At 39.7% G+C, this 27586-nt stretch overlaps 1 protein-coding gene across 1 annotated transcript in view; it reads right to left on the bottom strand.

The window, feature by feature from the left end:
• LOC138023883 (uncharacterized) overlaps positions 1 to 27586 on the bottom strand; it is a 140778-nt gene that overhangs the window by 91110 nt on the left and 22082 nt on the right. The window contains exons 2-3 of the mRNA XM_068870966.1: positions 12003 to 12179; positions 8326 to 8633 (exon numbers count right to left, since the gene is read on the bottom strand). Of these exons, the coding sequence (XP_068727067.1) occupies positions 8326 to 8633; positions 12003 to 12179 (485 nt within the window). The remainder of the gene's footprint in view (positions 1 to 8325; positions 8634 to 12002; positions 12180 to 27586) is intronic.

The raw sequence follows: 27586 nt of genomic DNA, 5'->3' as shown, positions 1-27586 counted from the left end.
AACTCTTGTATACATTTACCTCAATTATCTCAACACCAAAACACTCAAATGCTCGAAATCTAATTCCTTCTCTCCTTGCCTCTTCGCATTGTTTTTTTTTTTCCTTTTCGTTTTCATCTATGTTTTACCCCATAATCAAAGTAAATGACCATTATTAACAATACATGAACACTTTCAGGTTTGCAAAAATGACTAAGAGTTGATGATTACAATACTTAGTTTTCTCCAACTGATGTTTTCCTTTTAACTCTATGATAGGCAACAAACATGGCTTCATCCACAACTTAAGCCCACTGAAGCGATCACGTGGAAAAGGTGTTCACTGGTTTGACTTTCATTTGCAAACATCACCCACAAAGGTACAAAGAGTCCTAGCATTTAATGCTCCAGCACATCAACAGATCCAACACTTTCAAGACACAAAGACCCCAGTGTTTCTTAAAAACCTCATCATCAAACAAGATGAAAGTGATTGGATTTTCAATCAACAGTCAAATGTATCAATGGCCCCAAACAGTGACATCACCTTCAACTATAAAGAACAGCTACAACCGATGCCATCTACAAACCAGTTGCCAAGTGTAGACATCTCCGTATCGCAACTCGATACTATGACACCTAACCAAAAGGTCAATGTTACGGGAACACTCTCCTTTGGTCAAAAAGAACCCAAGAAAGTTTTGGAAAAGTCAACACAAGAAGTATCCTTTGTTAAGGAAGATTGCATTTTAGACGATTCAACAGGGCACACTTCTATTCATATCTGGAGTCCACTGATAACTCAACTGAAGAACACCTATTCTTATCGCCTGACCAATTTGACAGTGAAAAACTTTCAAGGCAACACCTTCCTGTCTACTTCACCATTCACCACTTACACTCAACAGGTGAACACCCTGTCCTCTTTGAAAGGGCCTGCAATTCTAGAAACTCCAGAGAAACAAACTTTGTTGACAGCTTCAAATTAGTCAGCAAATTATCCATTTTTTTGTCTTGTCAAGTTTGCAAAAAGCGCATCACTGATGTCTCTCGTACTTCAGTTAAATGCCAAAACTGTTCAACCTACCAAAAGGTTGTTGATTGCAAGAGAGAAGCATCTGCTAAACTATGTGTTGCCAACGAAGACGCAGACCTCTGGTTAACTATCTTTACTGACACCTTGAAAAACCTCCTTTAGCAAGTGTCATCAGTGACTTTGCAAAACACCACAGAAGAAGTGGCAGAAACGCTGCTTAGTGCAAGCAACATTTTCATCACTTTTGATCCACAAACAAATGTTGTCTCCAAAATGCAACATGCACTAACCTCAGACAACCAATCCCCTGCAAAAATTGAAGCCACTGATCATAACAGAGCAACTCATGACAATGAAACAACTTTTGGAAATCCAACAACTCATGACAATGAAACAACTTCTGGAAATGCACCAGCTTATGACAATAAAACAACTTCTGAAAATGCAGCAACACGTGACAATGAATCAGTTTCTCAGTCTGGTAATGGAGTAACTGATGACAATTGGCTTGGTATCACTAATGACAATCAAGCTGCTGATGAAAACTGGCTTGATGCCATTGATGATAACACAGCACCGGATGACAGCTGGCTCGATGCCATAAAATAACAATGCAGCTACTGATGACAGTTGATACAAACACATTCCCTGTTCATGTATACATGCATTTCACATTTGTTGACGTTTTGATAATCAACGTTGTTTTAAACAATATTTTAGTGTTCAATGACAATGAAACAACTTCTGGAAATGGAGCAACTCGTGACAATGAAACAGCTTCTCAGTCTGGTAATGGAGTAACTGATCACAATTGGCTTGGTATCACTAATGACTATCAAGCAGCTGATGAAAACTGGCTTGATGCCATTGATGATAACACAGCACCTGATGACAGCTGGCTTGATGCCATAAAATAACAATGCAGCTACTGATGACAGTTGATACAAACACATTCCCTGTACGTGTTTACATGTACTTCAAATTTGTTGACGTTTTGATAATCAACGCTGTTTTAAGCAATATTTTAGTGTTCAAAATATTAGTCTTGCATTTTTATTCATGTCTCAAGATTTTGTAGCAGTTCTCGACAAAATGATATGGCCTAATTAGAGAAAAACAAATTCCTTATATTCTTGGTTTTCACGTGACGTCATCAATTAAAAAATAAGAAATTATCGACCCTTTTGAGATTTTAGTTTAGTTAGCTACTAGAACAACTGAAAACTCTTCTTTTTTACAAATTTTCAGTTTGATAGGGTTTTTCGTCTTGTGATAAAGCAACGCTGAATTTCTAAGCTTTTGCGTGACACGATATTAAAATGACGGCCGAGAATGCTGTCACGTAGGTTAAAAAAGTGACATCCGCTGAGATTTTGCAATCTGAGTAGCCCTTCTATTACAATAAGTACTCATATAGATGTTTATAAGCTCTCAGAAGAAGAAGACAGCCTTTTTATTGCACAACTCAATGACATGTGCTTTTTGGTAGCTTCTGGCCCCAAAAGGACACAAACATGGCGTCTCCATACAAAGCCTTATAAATTTGAGTAAAACATTTCTTCAAATATCTCCCGCACGAAACATCCCACAGACCTAAATCTTTGCGAGACTGTTTTAGTAGTCATCTTCTTTTATCTGTTCAATCGTTGACTTAAGATGTTCAATGGTTTTGATGATGTGACAGTGAAAACCGGCAATTACTTCACCCAGTTTTGATGCCATTTCGAAACACCATACACACACTCGTTCCATCTTCTAGATTACCCGCAAAGAGTAAATAGGAACCTGGAAAGGACACCCTGTAACCACAGTAATTTTCCGCCCACCCTCTTTTCCACCACAAACGCAGCCAGGGTTTCTTCAACACTTTCTACAATGATTTCTTTCCCTAACGTAACTCGCTATTCGTGGCCCTTCTCTCTACCTTCACAATTCATTCCAATGCTACACTAATTCCCCAAAGCATCCCACGGATTCGCCTTCAGGCGTCTTGTTTTGTAAAAACCTGGATGCGCCCCAGGAAACGTGTATTTATCAGAACACGAGACAATAGACCATTTTACAGTTGTGTGTTTAGTTACCTGGCCTATGAATGAAAGTGAGGCTGGAGTTAACCTTGTTTTTATAGAAAGCTCACTGCTATACTTATGCAACTTCTTACTAATCAGCATGACAACATCATTAACAGAAAAAAAGGAGGGAGGTCTGTATCATAACAAGGTCAACACCAGCCTCACTTTCTTTTATAGGCCTGGGCCCGGTTGTTCAAAAGCCGATTAACGCTAATACCGAGATTAACAATTAACCAAGGAGTTTATTTCTCTACGTCCAAATGCTGTTCGACGCTGATATTCGGCAAAACTTTACATTAGAGGAAGTCAATCTTGAAAAACGAAAACAAGCAAAACCACTTTCACCAAAAAGTTGAAAACAAAAGTCTACGCTAATCCTGGATTAAAGTTAATCGGCTTTTGAACAACCGGGCCCAGGTAACTAAGCACACAACTCAATCTCGACTCCAGAGCTCTTCTCTTCAGGGGCACCCAACGACCAATTTGTTGTAAAATGTATTATTATACCCCAGTTAATGAGAATAAATGTTATTAAGGCATTTTCAGGTGTTTTTCAGTGTTGCTGGGAAAACATTATCTGTTCCTTTTTCCCGGCAAGACACACAAGAAATTTCCCAGCCAGCTAGATAAAATTGATTGGTTTCCCAGCCAGCTGATCAAATTTATTTCCCAGCCAGGAATTCCGCGCGCTTTCAAATCCCTCGATCCGAAACGACCGAACAAAAGCGACAAAACCAAGACAAAACAGGTTTTTTTCCGCAAGCGCAATCACTCTGACCAGCCGTCATATGTTTGTGACTAGTGTCTGGGAGTCTGGGAGAGGGAAGGAGTTCTCTTCCTTTTTTTTTTTTTTTAGTCGTCCTCAGTCTTCAGAGTTTCTACAGCCAGCTCGGGTTGAAATGCTAGAAAAAAGTCCGTAATTCCCAGGCAAAACCTCTATCAATAACAAAATTTCCCAGCCAGCTCATAGAAACACCTGTATTTTTGCCAGCCAGCAAGATTCCTCTGGGGAACAGATTCCTTGGGTGCCCCTGTCTCTTGACTGAGGGAGAGAAGATTTCTGGGGAACCCTGAAACAAAGTGTCTTCTCATTGGTTTTCGTGAAGAACAATCAAAAGCGTCTCTAATTGCTGCATTCATGTTAGCACGAGGAGTGAGCAGTCGCCGTAAGGTTCAAATAGCCAATTCTTGGCTATAAGAACCCTACGGCACATGGTCTCCTACATAGAGTTTCCCAGAGCCTTGGGTCGAAACGAGTCTCTGGTGACGAGAATGGTACACAAATGTAAAGAGGTCTATTCAGAAATGCAAGTTGGAACAATTGAGACCGTCATCACTTAAGAATTACGTATCTAAATGACCAAGATGTGTCTTGCGTCTCCTAATTTATAGGGGACGGGAGCAGGACTAAAAAGGGCGGGAGCCGCGAGATAAAGGGACGGGAAGCGGGAGGTTTTCAACCCCCCTCATTGAATACTGCAGCATTCTCCAAAAGGTAAACTAAATGACTACAATCGTTGTCAAAAGTTGTTGGGAAGGTTGCGTGCATTAGCTCACTTCACACCTAATTCAATTTTTCTAACTATTGGCTGAAGTATTTGGGAAATACCATGCTCTTGTGGCCCCCTCCCCCATATTCAATGTTGGAGTTCTTCAGGTAAGAAAAATCACCTTTTTTTTTCCCTGGAAAATCCAACATTTAAAAAGGGGAGGGGTGTATCTGTAAAATGAAGTTACGTACCTTCCCAACACTTTTGTCCATGATTGTCTGAAAACAACTGTAAACAGTTTTTGGCGTATAACACAAAATTTACGGAAGATATGCAGTTGTTGTTCACCATAATTACGGTTCCATGGATTGTCTTTATTGTCGTTGTTTTTGGGCACCATTCACAGAACATGGAATTTGCTAAGGCTACCTATGTGCTCAGTCCGAGGAATGGTTTTCCGTGACACAATATTACGTTACAACGGTATCTTAGGACCGGTACAACAATGCGCATTGAAAGTCCTTTGTCCGTAAAATTGCCGTTGTGTTTCATGAAGTTCACCACTTAAAAGCGTATTGCAGCGTAAATTCAGTATCTAGACGTACAATTTGTGCAAAATATACAAAATATTTAGAAGACAAGTGACCTGTAATGGTCGACGTATTTTTCTTTGTGTTACTCCCACAATGGTAAAAAAGCAAAGGTTTCTTTTTGGCCCAATTCAAACCTCACTAAGACATGTAAACCATGTGTTTGGAACTGAAAATTTGTTGTTGTACTATTTTTTTCGCGGTTTTTTAAGTAAATGCGTTTTTAGATGGCCTTCAGGTGATGTGGCGAGAGTGAATGGCGACGTATTGACCTATAATGAACACTTGCATGCGTATGATTTCCCGATAACACTTTAAAGTTACATGTACATCTGTAAGGCTCTAAATTCTTGGCGTTTCGTGAATATGAAGTTCCTTAGAGTTTGACATCACAAGAAACAAAGTATAAAACGTTAATAATCAAAACGAACAAGAAATGTTGCACTTGTGTGTTAATTCATCTTCTTGCCGTATGTTAATGAATGACTACAGAACGGTGTTTCACACAGTACTCCACACCATACTCCACAAGTATGTGGGAATTTTTAAGGCCAGTGCGGTACGTTTCGATACAACTTGAATGGTTATGGATAGAATTTAATACTACAAAGTAACTGATTGTGAATTTGACCCTTGCAATAAAGAAATTCCTTCATTTTGAACAGTACTCCCTTCTATTGCGGGAACTTAAAAGATTAATTGAGTAATAAGTTCTCATTTATATTCGTTCGATGGAGTACTGTGTAAATAGTGCTTAAAACCAAACTTTATAGTTTGCAATCCTATGAAAAAAGTTTGGATTACAATGGTCATTACTAAGCGCTTAGTTGAATCCAAAGACGAACAAAATAGCGACATTTTCCTCGGAATGTATGGAGTACTGTTGAGGAGAACTGTGTAGCATTGACTATATGACTGTAACCTGATCCTCGAGGCTACACACAGGGTTCAATAATATATGAAAAGCCACTTACGACCTATCCTAGAAAAATCTATCGCGTATTTATGGCAAATATTGCATATCTAACAACAGCAAATAGATATATGGTACAGCTCACCGGGAATTACTCTTATTCATTTCGTAAACATCCCACGTAACTATTTGCGAGATTATCAAAAAAAAAACATGAAGACGTTATTTGGGCTTGATTTCAGCAATAACTTGAACGAAACATATCGAAATGCCAATATTTTGCCACTTCTTCGAGTTTCTGTTAAAGGAATGAAACCACGTGTATAAAATCGCATTTATTGCGCTTCGACCTTTTTCAGACAATCGTGGTCAAAAGTTTTTGGGAAGGTTGCGCGCATTAGCTCACTTCACACCTAATTCGATTTTTCTAACTATTGGCTGAAGTATTTGGGAAATACCATGCTCTTGTGGCCCCCCTCCCCCATATTCAATGTTGGAGTTCTTCAGGTAAGAAAAATCACCATTTTTTTTCCCTGGAAAATCCAGCATTGAAAAGGGGAGGGGTTTTTTTTGTAAAATGAAGTTACCTTCCCAACACTTTTGTCCATGATTGTAGCCTTATCTTTGAAAACGCTGTGCAATTCAAAGAAACTTTTACCATCTCACCCCAAGCTCACAGAGAATCGCTGTTGCGTTTCATAAGTTTAATATGGTTTTTTGTGGGGATTTTAGGCCCGTTCTAAACGCCGCATTTTACATGTGCCGATTCTAATGCAAATGAGCGAAAACAATAGATTTTTCTCATTTGCATTAGATTCGGCACACGTAAAATGCGACGTTTAAAACGGGCCTTAGCGATCGTTATTTAGGGCATTAAAATAAAAATACACCAGAATTCCTTACCTTGCTTCCTTGTCTTATTTACGGTATGTTCTTAGCATTTCTGGCCGTTTCAGCGCGATTCTAGGGAGTTTTAGTTCTACCGTTGCTCTCTCACAATCATATATGATTCTCCAAGGCTGGTTACTTGCTGGCGGCGGTCTCACATATCCACCAAAGTAAATCAGCCGTAAATTCACTCCGAACGCTCAGGTGGCCTTCAGATTTAGCCCAGTGCACGTTAAAACGCTCCTCTAACTAATACCTTCTCTATCGGGCAAAACAGCTGCGGTGCGGGAATTTCGGCTTGCTAGTCTAACGACTCCCTTCCATCGAGGACCGTCGACAATGCTCTGCCACAAAGTTCCGTGCACGGCCGTTGAAAAAAAACCTTACCGACCGGGCCCAAGGCTCAAATTTGTTACACACCGGGTTGGCGAAGATGTCAGTGACAGATACACTGTAAACAAACTGAAAGTTTATGTTTTGTTTGCGAAACATCTTTCATGGGTCAGCATTTCCCTGAGCTTCGTCCGTAATTTGTGCGTGACAGCTGAGTACTTTCCCGAGAAGGGCCTCACGTTGTACCTGTCACTGAGACTAAAGCCTCGTCGCTCACCCTGTGTGTAACAAATTTGAACCTTGGGCCCGGTCGCTAAGGTGTTTTCCAACGGTGTCCTGGACGGAACATCCGAATCAAGCATGTTGCTAAGGGCCAAATCAGCCCATTTTGAGGATTTTCAATTCCTTTCCGTGAAAGTTTGTCTGATATGACGATTGAAATATGTGGCAGCACTGTCATCCTTGGTCTCAGTGGAATTTCGGGTCGATTTGAGCTTTTTGGAACAATTAACACCAGTTTGTGTTTCCGACTGCTTCATTGGAGTTTCCAGCCTTGAAGATAATGTACCAGTCAAATTGAAGCTTCAACATCCAACCCCCCGGGCATTTGAATTTTTGGAAAATTTTTGTTTGCTTCGCGAGAGCATCGCATCGGCTCAAATTGCCTGAATTAGAATGGCCGTCATGTAGGCGTAATGAAAGCTAGAAAGCCGATTTTCAGGAAAACTGGGGCTATATCTTCCCAGCAAACACGCCAAATTTCAGCGCGATCGAAGGAAATGGCGGCGTTCTACGAATCCTACGAAGGTTGAGGCCCACCCGTGCAAAAAGAATGTTGGTTTATTTTCGACTCCTAAAGACGTTTGCAAATTCCCATACAAACGGTTATTATTTTAACTGATCGTAATGCTCAAATTACATCGTTAACTTGGGGTACCTGTGGTTTTTCGCGTGAAATTTGACGTGAAATTCCCCCGTCAGGTGGTGAATTTTCCCATAGAATTTGTTAAAGTTAATTACAAACCTTTTCTGTTCCATTCTCTTTGTAGGTTGTCCAGTTAACGTTGTCCAACGATGTATATATCTTGTATTTTGTTGTCCATTGATCAGCAGTTGGGTTTCCTTGAGTCGCTGTGGCGCAAATGTAGAACTCATAACCAAGGTTGATTTGTAAGAAGTCGCTAACATTTCTTTTGGTGCTTGGTAACCATGCACCATTTCCGTTCAGTCGACACTTTTCAGGTCCATAACCAAATCTGGATGAAGAAGCTGAGTAGACGTCATCTGAAAATCTGCCAATAGTGAACCAGCTAATTGCTTGAATCTGACAGCCTAAAAAAAACATAAGGGATTATCTCAGCAGGACGAGTTGGTTTGACAGCTGTGTAGTTTATGATATCAAAAGTTTAATAAGCAATGTGGTTACTTCCAGATAGAAGTCCTTGGCCGCGTTGTTCAGTCGTAGTTCCACTACCGCATCTGACTATATGTCGGCAAAAACTTAAGAGCCAAGTTCCAACTAAATTATTTATCCAGAATTAGTATAATTGTCGTCTTGGTTATAATGAACCGGAAGACCTGCAGTGTAAAAGGTTGACTTTTCATTCGGCCATAAGAGACTTGAACTGTCAGCAAATCCAGTTCAAATCAAAAAACGGAATTGTCCGACTCTAAACTCAGGTAAATTAAGGTATGGGTCTCAGTTTGCCTTAATTTGCTCGCTTCTAAAGTGAGGGGGTGGTCTATCTCTTACAGGTTTAGATGTACACGAATAAATCTATGTCAGCTGCTTACATTTTTAGTTTAAATCAATTCCTTGTTTTAAAATTATGCAAATTAGGTCACGTGACCTCCATCTGTTTAAAAAGCTTGTTTTTGAAACGGCAACACTTTTTCGTGTGTTCTCAATTGTCTTACCGGTTGCATAATGTTAAGGCCGATTAATATATCACTTCGGTGCTTGGCCTTCGTTAGATATTTAAAAGCGAAGGCGTCAAGATGGGATAAAACTGCCTTAGGGGACTGGGTCTAGTTGAAAAAACCGTTTATTTTTAAAAATAGTAAAAAATTCAAACAAGGCCAAGCACAGTTTTGTAGAAGCTTGCATTATACATTGTCCTAAACCAGTCCTGTTTAATAACTCGCAACAAAAAGTGTTCCCATTTTTGTCTAAAGACATTTTATTATTTTCTGGCCACCTGCAGTCACGTGACAACATGAGCATAATTGGAACATACCAAATTGACAGAAACCACGCATGTATCTGTCTGGCAGAGTTTCATCTTTCTACTGCTTACGTGCTCCGAGTTAGACCACCCCAATCACGTTTTCATTAAATCATTGTTTACCCATGCCTTAATTTACCCAAGAATGTTGAAAATACTCACTAGCACAACTTTGAAATTTATAGACACCTGATATTTAACTATTAGTCACCAAAGAGAAGGTGAATAATTGTTTTAGTATACACCACAAAAGCTGAAAAAAAAGAGCGAACCAAAAAACTACTATATTTTTGTAAAATGTGCTCGGAAATTTCAAATCTCGCACGCCAGCTACTCGGAGAGGAATAGTAATTGGATAATCAACTCCGAGTTAGCCAATCAGCGCACGCGAGAGAACTATTCACTTGTGTGGTAATAATAATTTCGGTTTTTGCCTTAATTTACCTAAGAATGTTGAAAATACTCACTAGCACAACTTTGAAATTTATAGACACCTGATATTTAACTATTAGTCACAGAAGAGAAGGTGAATAATTGTTTTAGTATACACCACAAAAGCTGAAAACAAAAAAAAAGCGAACCAAAAAACTACTATATTTTTGTAAAATGTGCTCGGAAATTTCAAATCTTGCACGCCAGCTACTCGGAGAGGAATAGTAATTGGATAATCAACTCCGACTTAGCCAATCAGCGCACGCGAGAGAACTATTCACTTGTGTGGTAATAATAATTCCGGTTTTTGAAGGCGTTAAGCTAAACAGATATCTCTGTTTCTTGAAATATAAAAACACGATCTTCTTTCTTAAAGAAAACGACTTCATACTCTCACGCTAGAGGACTCCTCTCGAAAGCAGAGTAATGAATCCGATTTCAAGTTCACATACCAATGAGCGCATACAGGATCACGACTTTTGGTTCTCCCATCCAGTTTTGAATGAGATAAATTATTGGTCTTAATGAGGATTGTTAAGGAGGCTCCAAAGGGTTTTCCACAGGCGCGAGTGGGTTTCCAAAGGAAAAGGATTACAACAGAGATCCTTTAGACGGGAAACACTTTGATATTCGTCTACTACTTTTTTCAGGCAGTTTCTAAAGGTTGTCCACGAGTCCCGGACTGTTGCTATGATGGCAGCAGTACGACACTACCACAAGTCCTTTAAAATCGGTTTCGAAAAATACCTTAAAGACCATTTTGAAAATTAAATTCCAGTAAACTTTTACCTAAAATTAACCCAGGAGAACTTGCATCATTTGTGAAAACATCGTTGGAAGATGGTTGGAAAAAACAATTGCAAAAGAATTTGCGAGGAAACTTACGAAGGTGTACAAGGTAAGTTTCGACATATTGCTCAAGTCTAACAAATGTTTTTCCCGGCTTTTGCGATTGTAGGTCGCAATTTTATTTCTGTCCACACTTTTGGATTCATGAGCTGGCGCGACCAGATTAAGTGTATGGCTTAAACGCGAGTGCTCTGAGATAAAAACCCTTTGCAGCCTCCTTAAAGGGGCTAGGTCACGCAATTTTAAGCAATTTCAGCACTGATCGAATGGTCATAGAATTAACTAAAATATCAAAATAACTGTTCAAAACTATAGAAGAACTCTAACAAAACACTGCAGGGAAGCCAAGAAGGGACATGATTGACAAAATTGGAGAGGATTGAAATGGATTGAATTTGGGTAAATTTGAAAAACATCGGCCCACCTTTTTGCAAATTTATATCAGTCTATATCAAAATGTCATTTACACAGGTGGAAAATCATTCTCAGTTGTTATGTGGCCGTGATTTTGCAAATGAAAGACTCTTGCTCTGCCAATTTGACGTTTAGAGCTCATAATTAACAAAATTAAACAAAATTACCTAAAATCGCGTGACCTAGGCCCTTTAACATAGGGTGCGTTTGATTGACCCTATTCTGGAATAAGAATACGCGTAGTGATGATTTAAAACGGTATGTCTGGCGTTTTGAAGCAACAAGGATAACAAACATATGTTTAAAATAGCATTTTAGCAGTTATTTGACAATTTTCATGTGAATCTCATGGAAACGAAGGATTTCTAACTTCTATTCCATGTATTCCTATTCCGGAATACTGTCACCGATCGAACGTACCCTTAGTCTTCGTGCTCCGAGATGCTTAAGAACTACCAGAAACCACCATAATTTACCACAAACGACGGTAATTTAGGCCTGGTCGAATATGATGCAGATGAAGTTCATGATGCAAGCAATTAAATTCAATTAAAGCGATTGTCTAATCGAAGCTTTATGATAGGCTGTCGTGTTAAAAACTTGATTTCCTGAATTAGTCAGGACAAGAACTCTTGTGAGCATTACGAGAAAAATGATTTTGCAAGCGAAAGATCGATTTTGCATAACTTGCCAAGTTACATTATAATCAAGAAAGGCAGAAGGGCAAAAATAAGTAAACCAGTGAAACTACCAGCTTGTTATTATATCGTAAATATTATACCTCTTTGAGCAGAGTAAACTTCCACTTCATACAATTGTCCAGTATAATCATAATTCAAGGATACACGTCTTCCCAACACGCTGGGCCAACACAGGATGCGAAATCTTCGAATTCTCCCGTATTTACGATCTTCAACAGGCGCTCGACATTCCTGACCTTCTTCAGTTGATCTTGAGGCTGAAAAAGTTGTGAATACAAATCAACATAACTGCACACCAACTCCTACGAGTCACTCCAGGAAATGATGGAACAATAAATTATTTCAGCGGATTATGAGATTCTCGTTAGAGCTCATTCTGGGTTATGTTTAAAATGTTTTAAACGTTTTTACATGTTTAGTTCAAGTGTTTCAGATTGTGGCAATAACAGGAAGTAAAAGTAAAACTACAATAGTTTTAAACTAGTTTTAAAAACAATTATAAATCCAGCCAACATTTGCGTTTAATGTTTATTCATTCATTTGGTGGACATTATAGAGTGATGTACAATCTTTAAACTTTTGGCCTTCAAACCGAAAGTTAACCAGAGAATAATAATATTATTTTCCCTACTGAAGAAGTATCTTTCCGCTTATCTCAGGCCATGTCAAAAGGAGAAAAGCTTTGTCTGTGCTTTGTCTGTGCTCATTCTATTCTCATTCATTCCGAAAGATGATCTTGTGTCACAAGCAAAAAAAAAAGAAAATGAGCAATAAATGATGGGTATCATCAATTATTTACGGTAAGACATTACGAGGGTCTGTGTGAGGGTATTGGAGTCTCAGCCAACAGCTTAATGTCTACATATGTCTCAGTTATAAGCCGACTTTTCAGTTATTTCTTAGCTATCCATTAATTTTGACAAATCTTGGAACATTGCACACGAACTTCCTTTCTTGAATTTGATTAGCTCACAACCTCCAATTAATTCCGGAAATCACCCAACCTACAGATTCCTAAAAAATCCACGAGCTTGGCATCATTGGCTAATGACCTCACACCAGGAACCCATGACCCGGAGCCTACAGCTCCCATACTGGGCCTATGTAACGGCATTTTTACAGACCGATCTATTTTTAGACTACCTTTTCCGGAAAAAAACAAAGGCAGTTACGGTTCGGTGACCCTATGACGTCAGCTTAATTTTTTGTAATTGGTCATCGGGCTCCTGTGGGAGTCTCTCGTTGGCGGGAAATTCAATCTAAAAATAAATGGGTCTGTGAAAACGCCGTGACACGAACAGCCTGCGTAGCATGGCGGTTTTGGTTGCTAAGTAATAAAGGCGGGCGAGGGCAGAAAAACCGCGAGGAGATTCTGCTTATATGGAAAATACGTTTTCTCTCCCGTCCACTTCTTATGCATGATCTTCGCGGAAATTACATTTTGTTCCTCAATAAACCTGGAACAACCAGTTATGGTCTTAGTTCTCTTTTTTCGTATGTATCAGCTAAGTTGCGGAATGCGCTACCTGATTTTATCCGTACCTATGAGTTTACTGGTTTTAAAAGAGAATCCAGGCTCGTTCTCGCGTGCTTTGCGCACGAATTTCGCAGCTTCGCCGCTCGTGCACCCGGCTCGACAAAAAACCGCCATGCTACGCAGGCTATGACATGAACACGGTAGAGTTGTAGGCTCCGGGTCATGGGTTCCTGCTCACACTTAGTTAATTGATTTATATTTGTCCCTGTTTAAAAGGAAATAAACAGGGGACCTCCACTAGTGCTTTTGTGGCTTGATATCCGTCTCTCAAACAAGATTTCATAAAACAATAATTATTGAGTTGGATTTTTGTGATATACGTGAAGAAACAAGCTCTTGAAGTGGAACCCACTTTCCTTGACCTTATTCCGCATGTCACAAAAAAACTCTTTCAAAAAGTGTTTATTTCTCTCCGCTCCATAAAGAACCTTAAAAGCATCAATAAATAGAGTATTATACCTCATGACTGCCGGGAATACGAACTTGTCTTTATCATAAGGCGCTTTCCCTTGGTTAGAACTACCCGGCCAGACACATCAGTTTGCAAAGAATACGAACTTGTCTTTATCTTAGGGCGCTTTACCTTTGTTAGAACTACCCGGCCAGACACATCAGTTTGCAAAGAAAATGCAACAATTAGAAAGAACACTTGCACGATAATCCCTTGCATTCTTCTGGAGGAGTATATATCATCCTCAAAGTGTGTTGATTTCAAGGCGTTGTGCAGTTAGTCCTTCCAAATGCCTGGTCTGGCTGATCAGTTCTGCCAAATGGAAAGTGCTCTAAGAGTGCTGATAGTACATTTCACGACGGTCAGTGCAGAAAACGAGTGAGAGATACATCAGCGCAAGAAGAAAAAAATCGTATCCCCGCGCGGTCATATACCATGTTCTGTTTTCCTATACAGATAATAACTATCCGCCAAATCCGAGACATCTCAGTTTTTATTCATTTTAAAAGCATCGAAAAAAGTGATCACCTTTACTGAAGAAAGTCAAAGGTAGTTTCACTGTCTTCGTATCTTGAAGCCACTTTTTTACCGATCTTTTAAAATGAAATTTTAATTTATGACACCAACAGCGACATGAATTCACGCATGAACAGGATGCACTTATATTATGGTATAATCACATGTGAATGATAACAGTACCTTAAAAAATTCATTAATAATTCATGCTGGGAAAGCAAAAGAAATGTTTGATTAATCAATATCTGCATAACTGATACAGAATTCTCTTCATTTACATAAACGTTTCTTTCGATTTTCCCTGTTAAAATGTCTTGAATCATCAAAAATATCGAATGTACATTGACACTTTAATGCTGACGTTTAGTAAGTCATAAACAATTTTCGCGCCAAATCTGCCGCTCATATTGTATATGTTACATAATCATCTTGCACGACGAGGATATCAAATTTCATGAACAAGAAACATGATAAATAAATTGTTATCATCATCATCATCATCATTAATTTTTATTTCAATGTTTAAATCTAACAAATTGAAGAAATACACAACTTGCATATAGCAAAGATAATCGAAGCGGGCTATGTAACTTACAATTAAATTTAGCAAATTAGGTTAATAGTAAAACAGGTAAAGAAATAAAGAAACAAAATAAAAATAAAATAAATAGGTATAAAGGGTGTTTCAAAAGTTCGTTCGGATATTTTGTTGGCTTATATTTTGGTAATTACTACCTCTTCGAAAATTAAGTATATTGTTCCTTATTGATTCTACATCGCATAACTTAAATATTAGTAACCAAAATGGCCTCTTTTATTTTTTAATGACATTTTCTAAGCGGCGGGGAAGAATTACGCGTGAACTCCTGAAGCGTGTCGAGAGTTGACATTTTTTCGACCGAACCGTAGTCTCCTTCTCAGCTAGTGCAGAGTTTCAGGGGCTGGGTCTTTGTACGTTGTATCATCAATAATGTTCAGATCAGGCGAGTTTGCCGGCAAGTCGTCCATGGGTATAAAAGTTTGGCAAATTCTTCTGACACCTTGTCTTATCCGCCTTTGAAGTGTGGGCCGGCGCTCTGTCCTGCACAAAGGTCATTGCCTTCTTTGAGCTAAACAGCTGTCTTTTCGTCGGTCCGTCTGTAACCTGCTGCCTTGAGGTTAGTTAACGGTTTCACTTGTGTTTTCTAGAATTTCTTTGATTTAGTACGTGGAGGTCTGGCCACTGGGTAAGACAGGGGCGTAGCTAGGATGTTTCAAAAGGGGGTCACATTCTCTCATACCCTAGGTACTTACTGGTCATCCACGGTGTTTTTGGTGAAAGTGACAATTTTTTGGATGAGCAGCGGGTGCAGGGGGGGAGGTAGGGGGAGGGGGAGGGGGGCGACAAGCCTATAAAATGGCTGAATACTATCGATCTCAGACGTCCTTGGACAAGGGCGACAAGGGCATTGATTTAAGTCTACGGTTAACAAGATCTGATCACGTGATAACACTTTTGTGCCTCTGTGGTTTCGAAAGAAAACAACCTGAAGAAAAGTTTTCACCTGCTTCTTATTTCCTCGGACAGGACTTTTCCTGGGTTACCTGTAATAGCTTCGGCCGGTCTTACTTGCCATCAACACCGTTTCGCGCTTTTCTCTTTGGGGAGAGCAACAGAAGATTGAGTCACGAGATCGATATTTCCGAAACCGCAGAGCCACAAAAAGTGTTATCACGTAACCAGAATTTTTTTAACTGGAGACTGAGGCCTCGTTTACACGAAGGCTGTTTCATTTGTAACCGTGTAGTTTCGATGCCGGTTACATCTTCTCTCTACACGACACCGATCGAAACTGTTGGCGAAACTGTGTCGATTTGAAACTGCTGCCAAAAGTGGAGCGTTTTCAAAACGATGCAGTTTCATCTGTAATGTAAACAGTGAAACCGCATTGATTTGAATACGGTTACTATTTTGGTGCGAAATTTGCATTGTTCAATTCAAAATAGTGAATTTAGCACATAGTACAGCACTCACTTATAACATCACGACTTTGATTTTCTGGCGAAAACGGTTTCGCATCGATTTTGACGCGGTTTCGAAGTCATGGAACCGTGTCGATGTGAAACCGCTTTCGTGTAAACTCTGCCTGAAATCAACGGTCTGTGAAGTGGGCTGAAAAAAAGCCCTTGTCCACGGACGTCTGAGATCAATAGTACATGAAGCAAGTTGCAGATGACATAAATTTCTCTGTTCTAGTCTCACAGATATGGTTTGTATTATGTCCTTGACTGCCACAAGGGGGGAGGGGGGGTCACGGGCATTCCAGGATCCCCCTGGCTACTCCCCTGAAAGATGTGTAAATTCGTCAGACCGCAACCCGTCATTTGTCGAAGGCTACGGCAACGACAGCGCCAAAAAGCAGTAATATTATTGATTAAAAGAACCAAAATTATCGTGATGCACGTGCGTCACGCATTTTTGTACATTTCTCTCCCGTACTCGTCAAAACCACTACGTGAAATGACCAAATTTAAGGCTTTGACGACAACGTGGAATCTTTCAGTCTCAATCTTAACTTCAAATCCGTCCATATCAATCCATTTATAGGACACTTCGCCTATATTGTATAATATAAACAAGATGGAATAATCATGAAATACTTAGGATAGCTCAAAGTTATATTTTGAAGTGACGTTTTCGTCGCCGTAGCCGTCGTGGTTTTTTTCAACTGGTATGCCGGTGGAACGTCGCACTCCTGAGAGCCCCATACGATGTGGTTTTCTGGATTCGGGCAGAGACCAGCAGAGACCAGCACAACAATAGAACCTGTAAAAGTTTTCATTTTACTTCCAAGCTTCTCGACAGTTCCAAATAAAAGGACAAGAAGAGCGTTCAAGGCTTGTCGTGTTCCTTACGATGTGTCAGGAATATGCTCATTCCAACTAATCAAGTTCTCTGATGATGTCCATCCCAATCCTGGCCCGTTCCGGACTGGCAAAAAGTACCCCTGCGGGGAATGTCAGAAGTCCGTCCGAAGTAACCAGGACGCCATTTTGTATGCCGCGTGCGATCAACGGTTTCACGCAAGATGCATAAGTATGGGCAAGCAAGTCTTTAAATCTTATTTGGAAAACTATTACCTTGATTGGTAGTGTGCTTTTTGTTCTCTCCCTAAATTCAGCGATTCTTTTCTCGACCAAACCGGGAATGAGACTCTAACAGAGGTGAACAGCACTCACAATGATCTTAATTCTAATGTTGCAGTTTCACTAAACAAAGCGTACCCTAGGGATGACGATGAAAATTATCTTCAACAAGCTGCCCAACTTCTCAACTCCTCAACTAAGGACTTAAAAATTGCTCATCTGAATGTCTGTAGTATCCGCAACAAGATCGACGGGCTAAGAGTACTACAAAGCATTTTTCGTTTCCATATAATTGCCATAAAATAAACGCATCTGGACAGCTCAATTTTTAATAGCCATTTGAACATAGATGGGATGAAGATCTTCCGCCGAGACAGGACTAAATGCAAAGGAGGTGGATGTATCATGTTCCAGCTGTGCTGAATATTTGAAGGTGACGTTTTCGAGAAGGCGTGGATGAAATCTGACACTATCATTCTACTTGGTGATTTTAAGTGTGACCTTCTAGGTATTGACAGCAAAACAGAATCTGAAATTCATCCTAAAACGAGAAGACTGTTGACCTTGTTTCAGCTTTTCGACATGCAAAACATTGTCAACAAGCCTACAAGGATCACACCTGGATCAAGCACATTAATTGATTTGATAGTTACAACAAAGCCCAACTTAATAAACCGCAAAGGCGTTCTACCTTTGGGACTTTCAGACCATTGCCTAATTTATGCAACTCTTAATCTTAAGCTCAAAAGGCCGCCGCCAAACGTGATAAATGTTTGAAACTACAAACAGTTTCAGGCTGATAAATTCCGGGCTGATATTATAGCTGCACCGTTTCAAGCATCTCAGGTTTTCGAGGAAAAGGGTGATATTCTATGGGCTTGGGACAAATTATTCAAAAATATCTGCGATCTTCATGCACCTATGAAGCGCGTCAAGATCCGAGGTCAGCCTTCTCCTTGAATAAACAATGAGATCAGACGAAAGATGAATTTAAGGTTTAAGTTGTTTAAAAGAGCGGTTAGCACTAAAGACCAAGAAATTTATGCTAGGTACGAGAAAGTAAGAAATGAGATTACATCTCTGATAAGAATCGCTAAGGCACAGTACTTCACCGACAAGTTAGCTGAAGCTATGTCTGCAACGGCTTACTGGAATTTAATTGCGGAAGCGACAAATCCAGTCAGAAGAAATATAATTGGTCCATTAAAGAGGGAGGATTGAAGCCTTGCCGTGAATGATACAGAAAAGGCAGACTTAATAAATGATTTCTTTGCTAATATCGGTACTAGACTTGGACGAGCCAATTGCTATTTTCCACAGCAGAGCGATCGCACTGGCTCAGAGCCCTCTGTGACTGATATCACCGTCTGCGAGGATACCGGCTGGCGCAGACTAAAAGCTATTAAACCAAATAAATCAGCAGGTCCAGACGACATTCCACCAAAATTGTTAAAACTACAACCCTGGTCAAAACGTCTTGGGACACTTACGAAAATGAGGCGCGAAAACACACCTTGCTTATGAAAAGTGTATTTAACCTGTTATAAACGCTTGGAAATGTTGTGGAAAGAGCCTGTTTCTGCTGTCCCCCCTTCCCCTCGGCAATGTTGATTGTGTTGAAAAAGATTGGAAGCCATAACGTCAACACTGAACCGGTGGAGACGGGGGGAGACAAAATGCGTCATTTTCACTAGCTGTTGCGTTAATGTCCCAAGAGTATTGACCACGGTTGCAACCCTGGTCAAAACCTCTTGGGACACTTACGAAAATGAGGCGCGAAAACACACCTTGCTTATGAAAAGTGTATTTAACCTGTTATAAACGCTTGGAAATGTTGTGGAAAGAGCCTGTTTCTGCTGTCCCCCCTTCCCCTCAGCAATGTTGATTGTGTTGAAAAAGATTGGAAGGCATAACGTCAACACTGAACCGGGGGGGGGGACGGGGGGAGACAAAATGCGTCATTTTCACTAGCTGTTGCGTTAATGTCCCAAGAGTATTGACCACGGCTGTAGCTGAGCCTGCTATTGTCTCACCCTTGACTAGCTTATTCTCATTCTGCGCAAACCTCGGAGAAACCTTCGCCGATTGGAAGAAAGCTCGCCTGATTCCGGTGTACAAGAAAATGATGAAGCTGCTTTTCTGGATTCGGCTAACGAACTTGATACTTGCGACACTCATCTGTACATAAGAAATTCTCCCAATCCTCTGCCGTGAACTTGGAGTATTTCTTGGAAAATTTCAAACGAGGACTTCTTTTCTTCTCACTTAACAGTGGTATCTTCTTTCGCTTGAAGGCTTTCCACCCTTTGTTGGTCAAGCTCCATACCGTTGTGCTCGAAACGCTGATATTGTGATGTTGAACTTTTTGGGCAATCTTTCTTGTTGAATTATTACGCTTATACTTAGCTTTCGTGATTACATTTCTCGAATACAGTAGTTTGTCAAAACAGACGGCCGTCCACTCCTTGGTTTGCCCTCGAAGGACTTCCTTTTTGACCACTTGTTCACCCATCGTTCGGCCTTTTTAAACAATTTGGCAATTTCTTTGACTGAATAGTCAGAATACCGAAAAATAGCTGCCTGAGCTCTAGCACAAACAGTGACTGCCTGACAGTGACTGTGATTTACGTGAAAGAGCAGAGAAAATCCAAAACAAAGGCAATAAATTCGAAAACAGACAATGTGCAGGGAAAATATGACAGGACAAAGCAAGCGCGATTGCACATTGGGCGCGAAATTTCAAAAGTATTGTCATGTATTCAAATCTTAGAATTGAAATTCCTTTGAACAATTATTTAGATTAATTTACTAACTGAATCAGTTTCAATTTGCCTAAAATTACATTAAATTTCAAAAGCGAGAACAATGTTGTCGCAATCGATGTTGAATTGACCGTGACCCTGCACAATATTTTGTTTTCGCTTCGCACGGGTTTGCAAATTAGTTGCGCATAATTTAATCGAAGGATTTGATTGGTTATCTTCTCGAAAAAAGGTGCGTTTTGTGCAGGGTCAAGGCCAAAAATACGGACAAAAACATGAAACAAAGGAACTTGTCGAGTTTCATAACCATCTTCATGCATTAACTATGATGAAACATAAGAAAGTAATAATGATAACTAGGGTGTGATTAATGATAACTAGTAATTTTTAAGATTAACGTTGAGACATCAACATGATCATCCTAATTACCAGAGTTAACTCTGTCATTACCAAGCACCGCGAGTAAAAATTGGTGACTTTTGTTTTTAAAAGGTCTTTTCCTAAGTTTGCGCAAGACAGGCTTCAGGCAATTTCCTTGCTTAGCTCCAAAAATGGAAAGCGAATTAAGTCGAATACTCACTCTTGATATATTAACATGTAAGTTGCCAACATCAGAAAATCTAGCGTTATATGAATGAACGCCGATCATGCATAAAAGAACATACTGTTTCAAAATAAGACAGTTTGAGAGGTAAAACATTAGGGGAGACAAACGAAAAAATAGCATGAGATCTATTACCAGCCGAAGAGCTCGTTTCTGTAAGATAAAGATCTTCCTCAAATAAACCTGTGCAGCTTGGCCCCAGGCAGCAATTCCATAGTAAGTAGATGGGAAAATCAGAGAACGGTAAATTTTGATTAAAGGGACGGAGTGCCTGAATCGTGCATTCAAAAACTCATTAATAATTCATGAAAACAGCCTAACAGCCTATCAAAACACCGATAAAACGTCACGTGTATGAGCTTTATATCCTGATAAAACACTCCTCGTCAGTATTCTTTATATAAAGAATACTAATAAGGCATAGCTAGAAATGTTTGTGGACGGAGTTTCACACCAAATTATTTAATACATAACAGAACTTATACTGTCACTTACTGTGTCAGTAGTATAGCGCGTGAATGCGAAGTGAGTTACTCCTACTGCGTCGTCAGCCCAGGACTTCGTAGCTCGGTCAAAACAGCACAGGAATCCGAAAAAACGCTTTTTAATGCGTTTAAGCCTTGAAAAAAATTGTGTGAAACTGTAAAAACTGTTTTCAAACTGTGGATAAATTACTGCACAAGAGAGCTGAACTGAGCTATCCTCCTTCTTCTGATGTAGATTGAGCCAAGAGATTCGCAGATTTCTTTAATAGCAAAATATCCGTAATAACCTCTCTAGTGATGCTTGCGATGCGGCACCTTTCCTCTCAGACTCAGTCCACTGCCCTTGTCCACTCCCTGTGTCGTTTGAACAAGTGAATCATCTTATCAAGACTGGTTCTATAAAGTAGTGTGCTTTGGATCCATTTCCTGTGTGTGTGCTCAAATTCTGCCTTTTTGACCTTCTGCCCGTAATTACTAAAATGATCAATCTTTCGTTGGAGAAAGGAACTGTTGAGGATGTTCTCAAGGAAGCGTTGTTGATCCCTTTATTGAAGAAGGTGAATTCTGACTTTGAGGTTTTTAGTAATTTTCGACCGATTTCGAATCTAATGTTTACTTCCAAATTAATTGAAAAGGCTGCTGCTCATCAGTTAACTAGCTATACTTTAAATAATGATCTAGGTGAAGTTTTCCAGTCTGCATACACGAAACTGCATAGTACTGAAACAGCTTTGCTTAGAATTCAAAATGATATCCTGCGAGCTATTGATAATCGCCGCTCTGTTCTCCTTGTTTTGTTAGCTCTAGCTGGAGCCTTTGATACCGCTGATCATTCTATTCTTTTGCAGCGATTGTCACATCGTTTCGGTATTAAGAGCAAAGCACTTTCCTGATTTAAATCTCAACTCACTAATAGAAAGCAGTTTGTGATGGTTCGGGATGGAAAGTCCACAAGTCCAGATCTTTTTTGTTGTGTACCTCAAGGCTCAGTCTTAGGACCTATTTTGTATTAACTGTACACGTCACCGTTGGCGGACATAGTTAGATTTCACGGGATGTGTTTTCTCTTCTACACGCAAATTTATCTTTCATTTGAGTCATCTTCGATGGTTGACAAACTTTCTGCAATTTCCTGCATTGAGGCCTGCATTAGTGATATGATATAAATAAGTGGATGCTATCTAATAAGCTTAAGCTTATTAATAATAGTAAAACGGAGGTGCTAGTCATTGGAGCGCCACACCGCCCTCACCAACAGTTTGATCTCAGTTTACTTGTTGGCGATGAGCATGTAGTACCTACTTCATCCGCGTGAAATTTGGAAACCGTCTTCGATGACAACATGACACTTGAGTCTCACGTCGCTGCTCTTTGTAAATCTGCTTTTTTTCGCATTAGGAATATTGCTAGAATTAAGCGATATTTATCTCAAGTGAATATTGAGACTCTAATTCACGCGTTTGTTACTTGTAAGTTGGACCACAGTAATTCGCTACTTTTTGGCTTCACCTTTAGAATTGTGCTGCTTGGTTGGTTGTTGGTGGTCGTAAATACGACCCAGTTACGTCAGTGTTACGTCAGCTTCATTGGCTACCGATTGAGAAGCGTATAGTTTACAGGATAAATTGCTCCCAACCTATAATGCTCTGCAATGGTTTATCTCCCCTGTATACATGTATGTGTGATAGGCTTGAGCTTCGTATTCCTATACTCGCAGGCTTCGATCATCTGATAATTATCTTTTAAATGTTCCTCGGTACAATCTCAAGAGTTTTGGTGGTAGAGCTTTTTCCGTTGCAGCTCCTAAATTAGGGAATAATTTGCCACTAGATATAAAGTTAATCCCTACTGTGAATGTGTGCATGTTTAAATCTAAGCTTAAGACTTTTTTGTTCAGGTATAGTTATTATTGACACGTTTTTTTTTTCTTGGATCTAGTTTTTACCAGCATTTCTTATAAATTTTACTGTTTTAATTTCGATTTTTATTATTGTAAAGCGCCTTCTGACATTGGATAAAGGTGCTACATAAATGCCTACTTATTATTATTATTATTATTATTATTATTATTATTATTATTATTATTATTATTATTATTATCATCATTATTATTTCTTTGAATTAACCAACTATACAATTTTGTCCCGTTCCTATAAAATAAATTTCAAATATACTAAATATATCCGCAATCTAGAATACAAGAAAGGTCATCACTATATAGTAGGCCTAGTTGTCTCCCCCACACATCCCACTTGCTGAAAGATGTTCAAAAATTCAGATAAAAATTAAGGTTATAAGACAACGTAGGTATCGATAATAGCCAAAAAAAAATTGGCGATAAAGCACTTTAACTTGTTTTAAAATGAGTCTGGATAACTATGTAGCTGTAAGTAATGCAAGCTTTGAAACACATATTAACAACCTTATGTAAAGATTAATGCCACTAACAGCCAACTTATTTGTGAATGAAGCTATAACAAATTTTATTTTGTAGTTTTATAGCCTGACAATTTGCTCAATTGTTGTATAACTCTATCCAGTGGATAGGTCACTATCCAAAATATAAAACATAGTTCACGTTAAACGTTGAGTGGCCCGGGTTCTGGCCCTGGCCAGGGACATTGTGTTGTGTTCTTGGGCAAGACACTTTACTCTCACGGTGCCTCTCTCCACCCAGGTGTATAAATGGATACCGGCGAATTTAATGCTGGGGGTAGCCCTGCGATGGACTAGCATCCCATCCAGGAAGGTGGGGGGGGGGGGGAGGGGAGGAGGGGGTGACTAGAAATACTACTAGTCGCTTCATGCTACAGAAACCAGGTTAAGCTCCGCCTAATGGGCCCCTTGGATTGTAAGCAGACTTTACCTTACGTTATAAACGTTCTCCAAGATTTTCGTACACACCCTTACTTATTAATTAGATGTGTCTAGGGTGTACATATTCATTGTTACAGGAGGATATACTGAAAATATTGTAGACTGAAACTGTTAGATAGTGACTTATCTACCGGTATACTTGTCCGAATGTGACAAAATATCAAGATTGCCAATTCCATGTGTCAACTATACATTTGTAAATCAAGTTTCTTATATTCATATGAAATTGACATATGATTTATGTGAAACGATATATCTATCTATACATCAAATTTTTTATATTCATATCAAGTTCCCAGATATTCACATCAAAACAGCTTTCCCTTACCAATGCAACTATGCCTATATCAAAAATTTGGTTTTATCAACGGAGTTGATAATGTAAATTGGCCACCGTACAGAGATTCTAAAAGCTGACGTTTCGAGCGTTAGCTCTTCGTCAGAGCTCTGACGAAGGGCTAACGCTCGAAACGTCAGCTTTTAGAATCTCTGTACGGTGGCCAATTTACATTATCAACTCTGTTGATAAAACCAAGTTTTTGTATACCACTTTCCCACCGACGCAGCACCACAGTTTCTTTAGAAACTACCCCTTCATTCTTATGCCTATATCAAGCCGACTTTTTTACTTTTGATAAAAAATTCATGTCAAGTTAACGTTAACATTTTTATAAATCAAGAAAGCCTGGTGCCCAGCATTTCAGCCGTATAATAAACAACGTCTGGTGGCCGCGAATCTTTTCATTCCAAACCCAGAAGAGTTCTTCGAAAACTGATCTTGTCTTTGTTCACAGTGTACCCCGCGATGATGACTAAGCTAAGTTCTTGTCGAGAAGAGTAGAGTAGAGCAGTACAAAGAAACATTTACAAGCTAGTAACATATCAACGCATCCAGTCATCGAAACACGCGTCTTCACCAGGTGACTCACTCTCAGTTATGACATTAAGCAGCTGATAAACGCCTTTAGACAAATCTTGTTGCGACTAGAAAGCCTGTACTGCCATAACCAGGAAAATGACAACGAGTACAGTATAGCAGTATAGCAGATACCTCGTTGGATGATATGATTAGAGAAATCTGTCTTCAGCTCCCAAATAAGAAATTGCCAACGACGGTATAGGGTTCTTGAAGAAAGTCTAAGTAACCCGGAAATATCCGTTCATGTGAACTACGCACCCTCTCTGAATGATTCGTGGAGATTCCAAAGGATGGCCTCCTCTCAAGTCCAGATTGCCGGTATTCGGGACGAAAATACAACAGCAACAAAACTTTATTTAACCGTGGGACCCTTTTCACTAAAAAGTGGTCCTCTCAAGAGCTGTGTGCATTAACACTAACAAATATAATGCCCAGGAGTACCTAAAATATTAAACTTAAAAATTACAAGCATCGTTGAAATACCTCATATTAAGTACTATAAAAGTAATTTCTAATTAGCAATAGCAGAATAAAACTATTTAAAGTAGTGAGACCTGCTTAGCCTCGGCTGAGAGACTGTTCTGGTGCAGGGATGGCGCAGTGGTGAGAGGACCCAAGCAATACAATCAAATAACTGAAAATCCTTCTCGATTACCAAATATCCAAAATAAACATTTTGCAAATGTTGGCAATTTACTAGCAAGCAAACTGCCAAAGAAATATAATTATCTCACTAAACTGAAAGCACCTGATTCTTCCTTTTTTTTTCAAACCCATTACACCAGAAAAAGTTAAACAGGAAATGTTATCTCTACCAAATAATAAATCCAGTGGCTTATACTCCTGCCCTACACAACTGCTTAAATGTTCGTGTAATATCATGTCTCCAGCTCTTTCTCTTAATTTAAATTTATCTGTTACGCTTGGTGCCCATCCTTAAGCTTCAAAACTTAAGATTTCTAAAATAACGCCAATATATAAAAGTGAAGACGAAACCGCCCCTTCTAATTATTGGTATTGACCAATATCTCTTTTGTCTAATTTTAATCGGGTTTTTGAAAAACTATTATATTACCGGATGAAGGAATTTATTGACAAAAATAATCTAATGCACTCCTCGATACGGTCAATCATGAAATATTTGTTCATTTATCTTTGCCTGAATGCAGCAAAGCGTAATGAAACAAAAGATAAATGGTTTCTTGAATTCCCAAGCGTAGGTGCGTTTGTCGGCAGTGTGTTTTAAGTGCCGGCATGAGATTATGACAAGAAAGTGTGATATGCAAAGTAGCAAGTATATAGTCGCTGAACAGTAAACAAGTTTCATTGTGGATTTTTACAAGCGGACAGTTAAATTCTTAGCTCGTTTTTCCTATCTTGTTCACATGGCGCGGGGTCGTCGTGGTCGCCCTGCTTCAGTTCGTTCTTCTATTTCGAGAGTCAACGCGGACATTGAAGACCCTGTTGCGCGGCCGTCCAGAAGAAAAGAACATCACAGTTCAGGCCGTCGTAGTTCTCGTTCACATATTGCAGTTTCAAGCGGTTTTGGCCGTAGTTCTTCGCCTTTGCAAAGGAGTACCCGTTAGCGTTCGCACCGTAGAAGTCGTTCCGCTTCTCGCAGCCCTGAGCCCCCAACTTGGGCGAAGGAAATCTTAAAGGCACTGGAGGCGAAGAAGGAGGAGGTCAAGGTTGTCAAGGAACAGCTCGACTCACTAAAACGCAAGTCTGCAGAGGAAGAGCCCGAGTTCAAATATAAGAGTAATAAGAAACAGTTCAAGGATAAGTTCAATCAGATTTTAGCGAGGGCTGGGGCGGATGACGCGATCACTAAGATTGCCAACGAAGGTATGTCACTCCTTCATAACAGAAATAAGCTTATTTCTATTGCTGACCGGGATGGCTGGGACGTGGTAGAATATTTTGAGGCGGACCCGCTCACTAAAAATGACGAAGAAGAAAAGAAACTTCGTGTCACGCGCAAGGAAGCAGAGAGGTCTCGGGAGAAGCGAATTGTATTTCCTTAGTTTTTGCCTTAGAACTTTTTCGGGTATTAGATGAGTACCTTGAACGAGTTGTTCAGCCTAATTATTTGCTTTTGTTTTGTCTGAGCCTCTTGGCCTAGGTGTGGGCCTTTGCTCTGTGCAAGTCAGTGGACTTGGAACTGTACTAGTGCGCACGAGTTGTGCAGCTGAAGCAAGCCGAGAGGGCAGTGCCGACACAGTAGTGTGTTCATTTTAGAGTCAAGTGGACTCCTATCCGTTGTGCGGATTTGCTTACCAGTTGACGCCGAGTGGGCCAAGCCTCCATGTGTTGGAGTGTGTACTGGTGCTGTGTTAACTTGCCATGTGGGCAGTTTTCGCTTCAGACGATGTGTATCTTGCATGTTT

This window comes from Montipora capricornis, chromosome 11, assembly GCF_036669925.1.
Source record: "Montipora capricornis isolate CH-2021 chromosome 11, ASM3666992v2, whole genome shotgun sequence".
Lineage (NCBI taxonomy): Eukaryota > Metazoa > Cnidaria > Anthozoa > Scleractinia > Acroporidae > Montipora > Montipora capricornis.
This window is presented reverse-complemented; position numbering and strand designations above follow the sequence as displayed.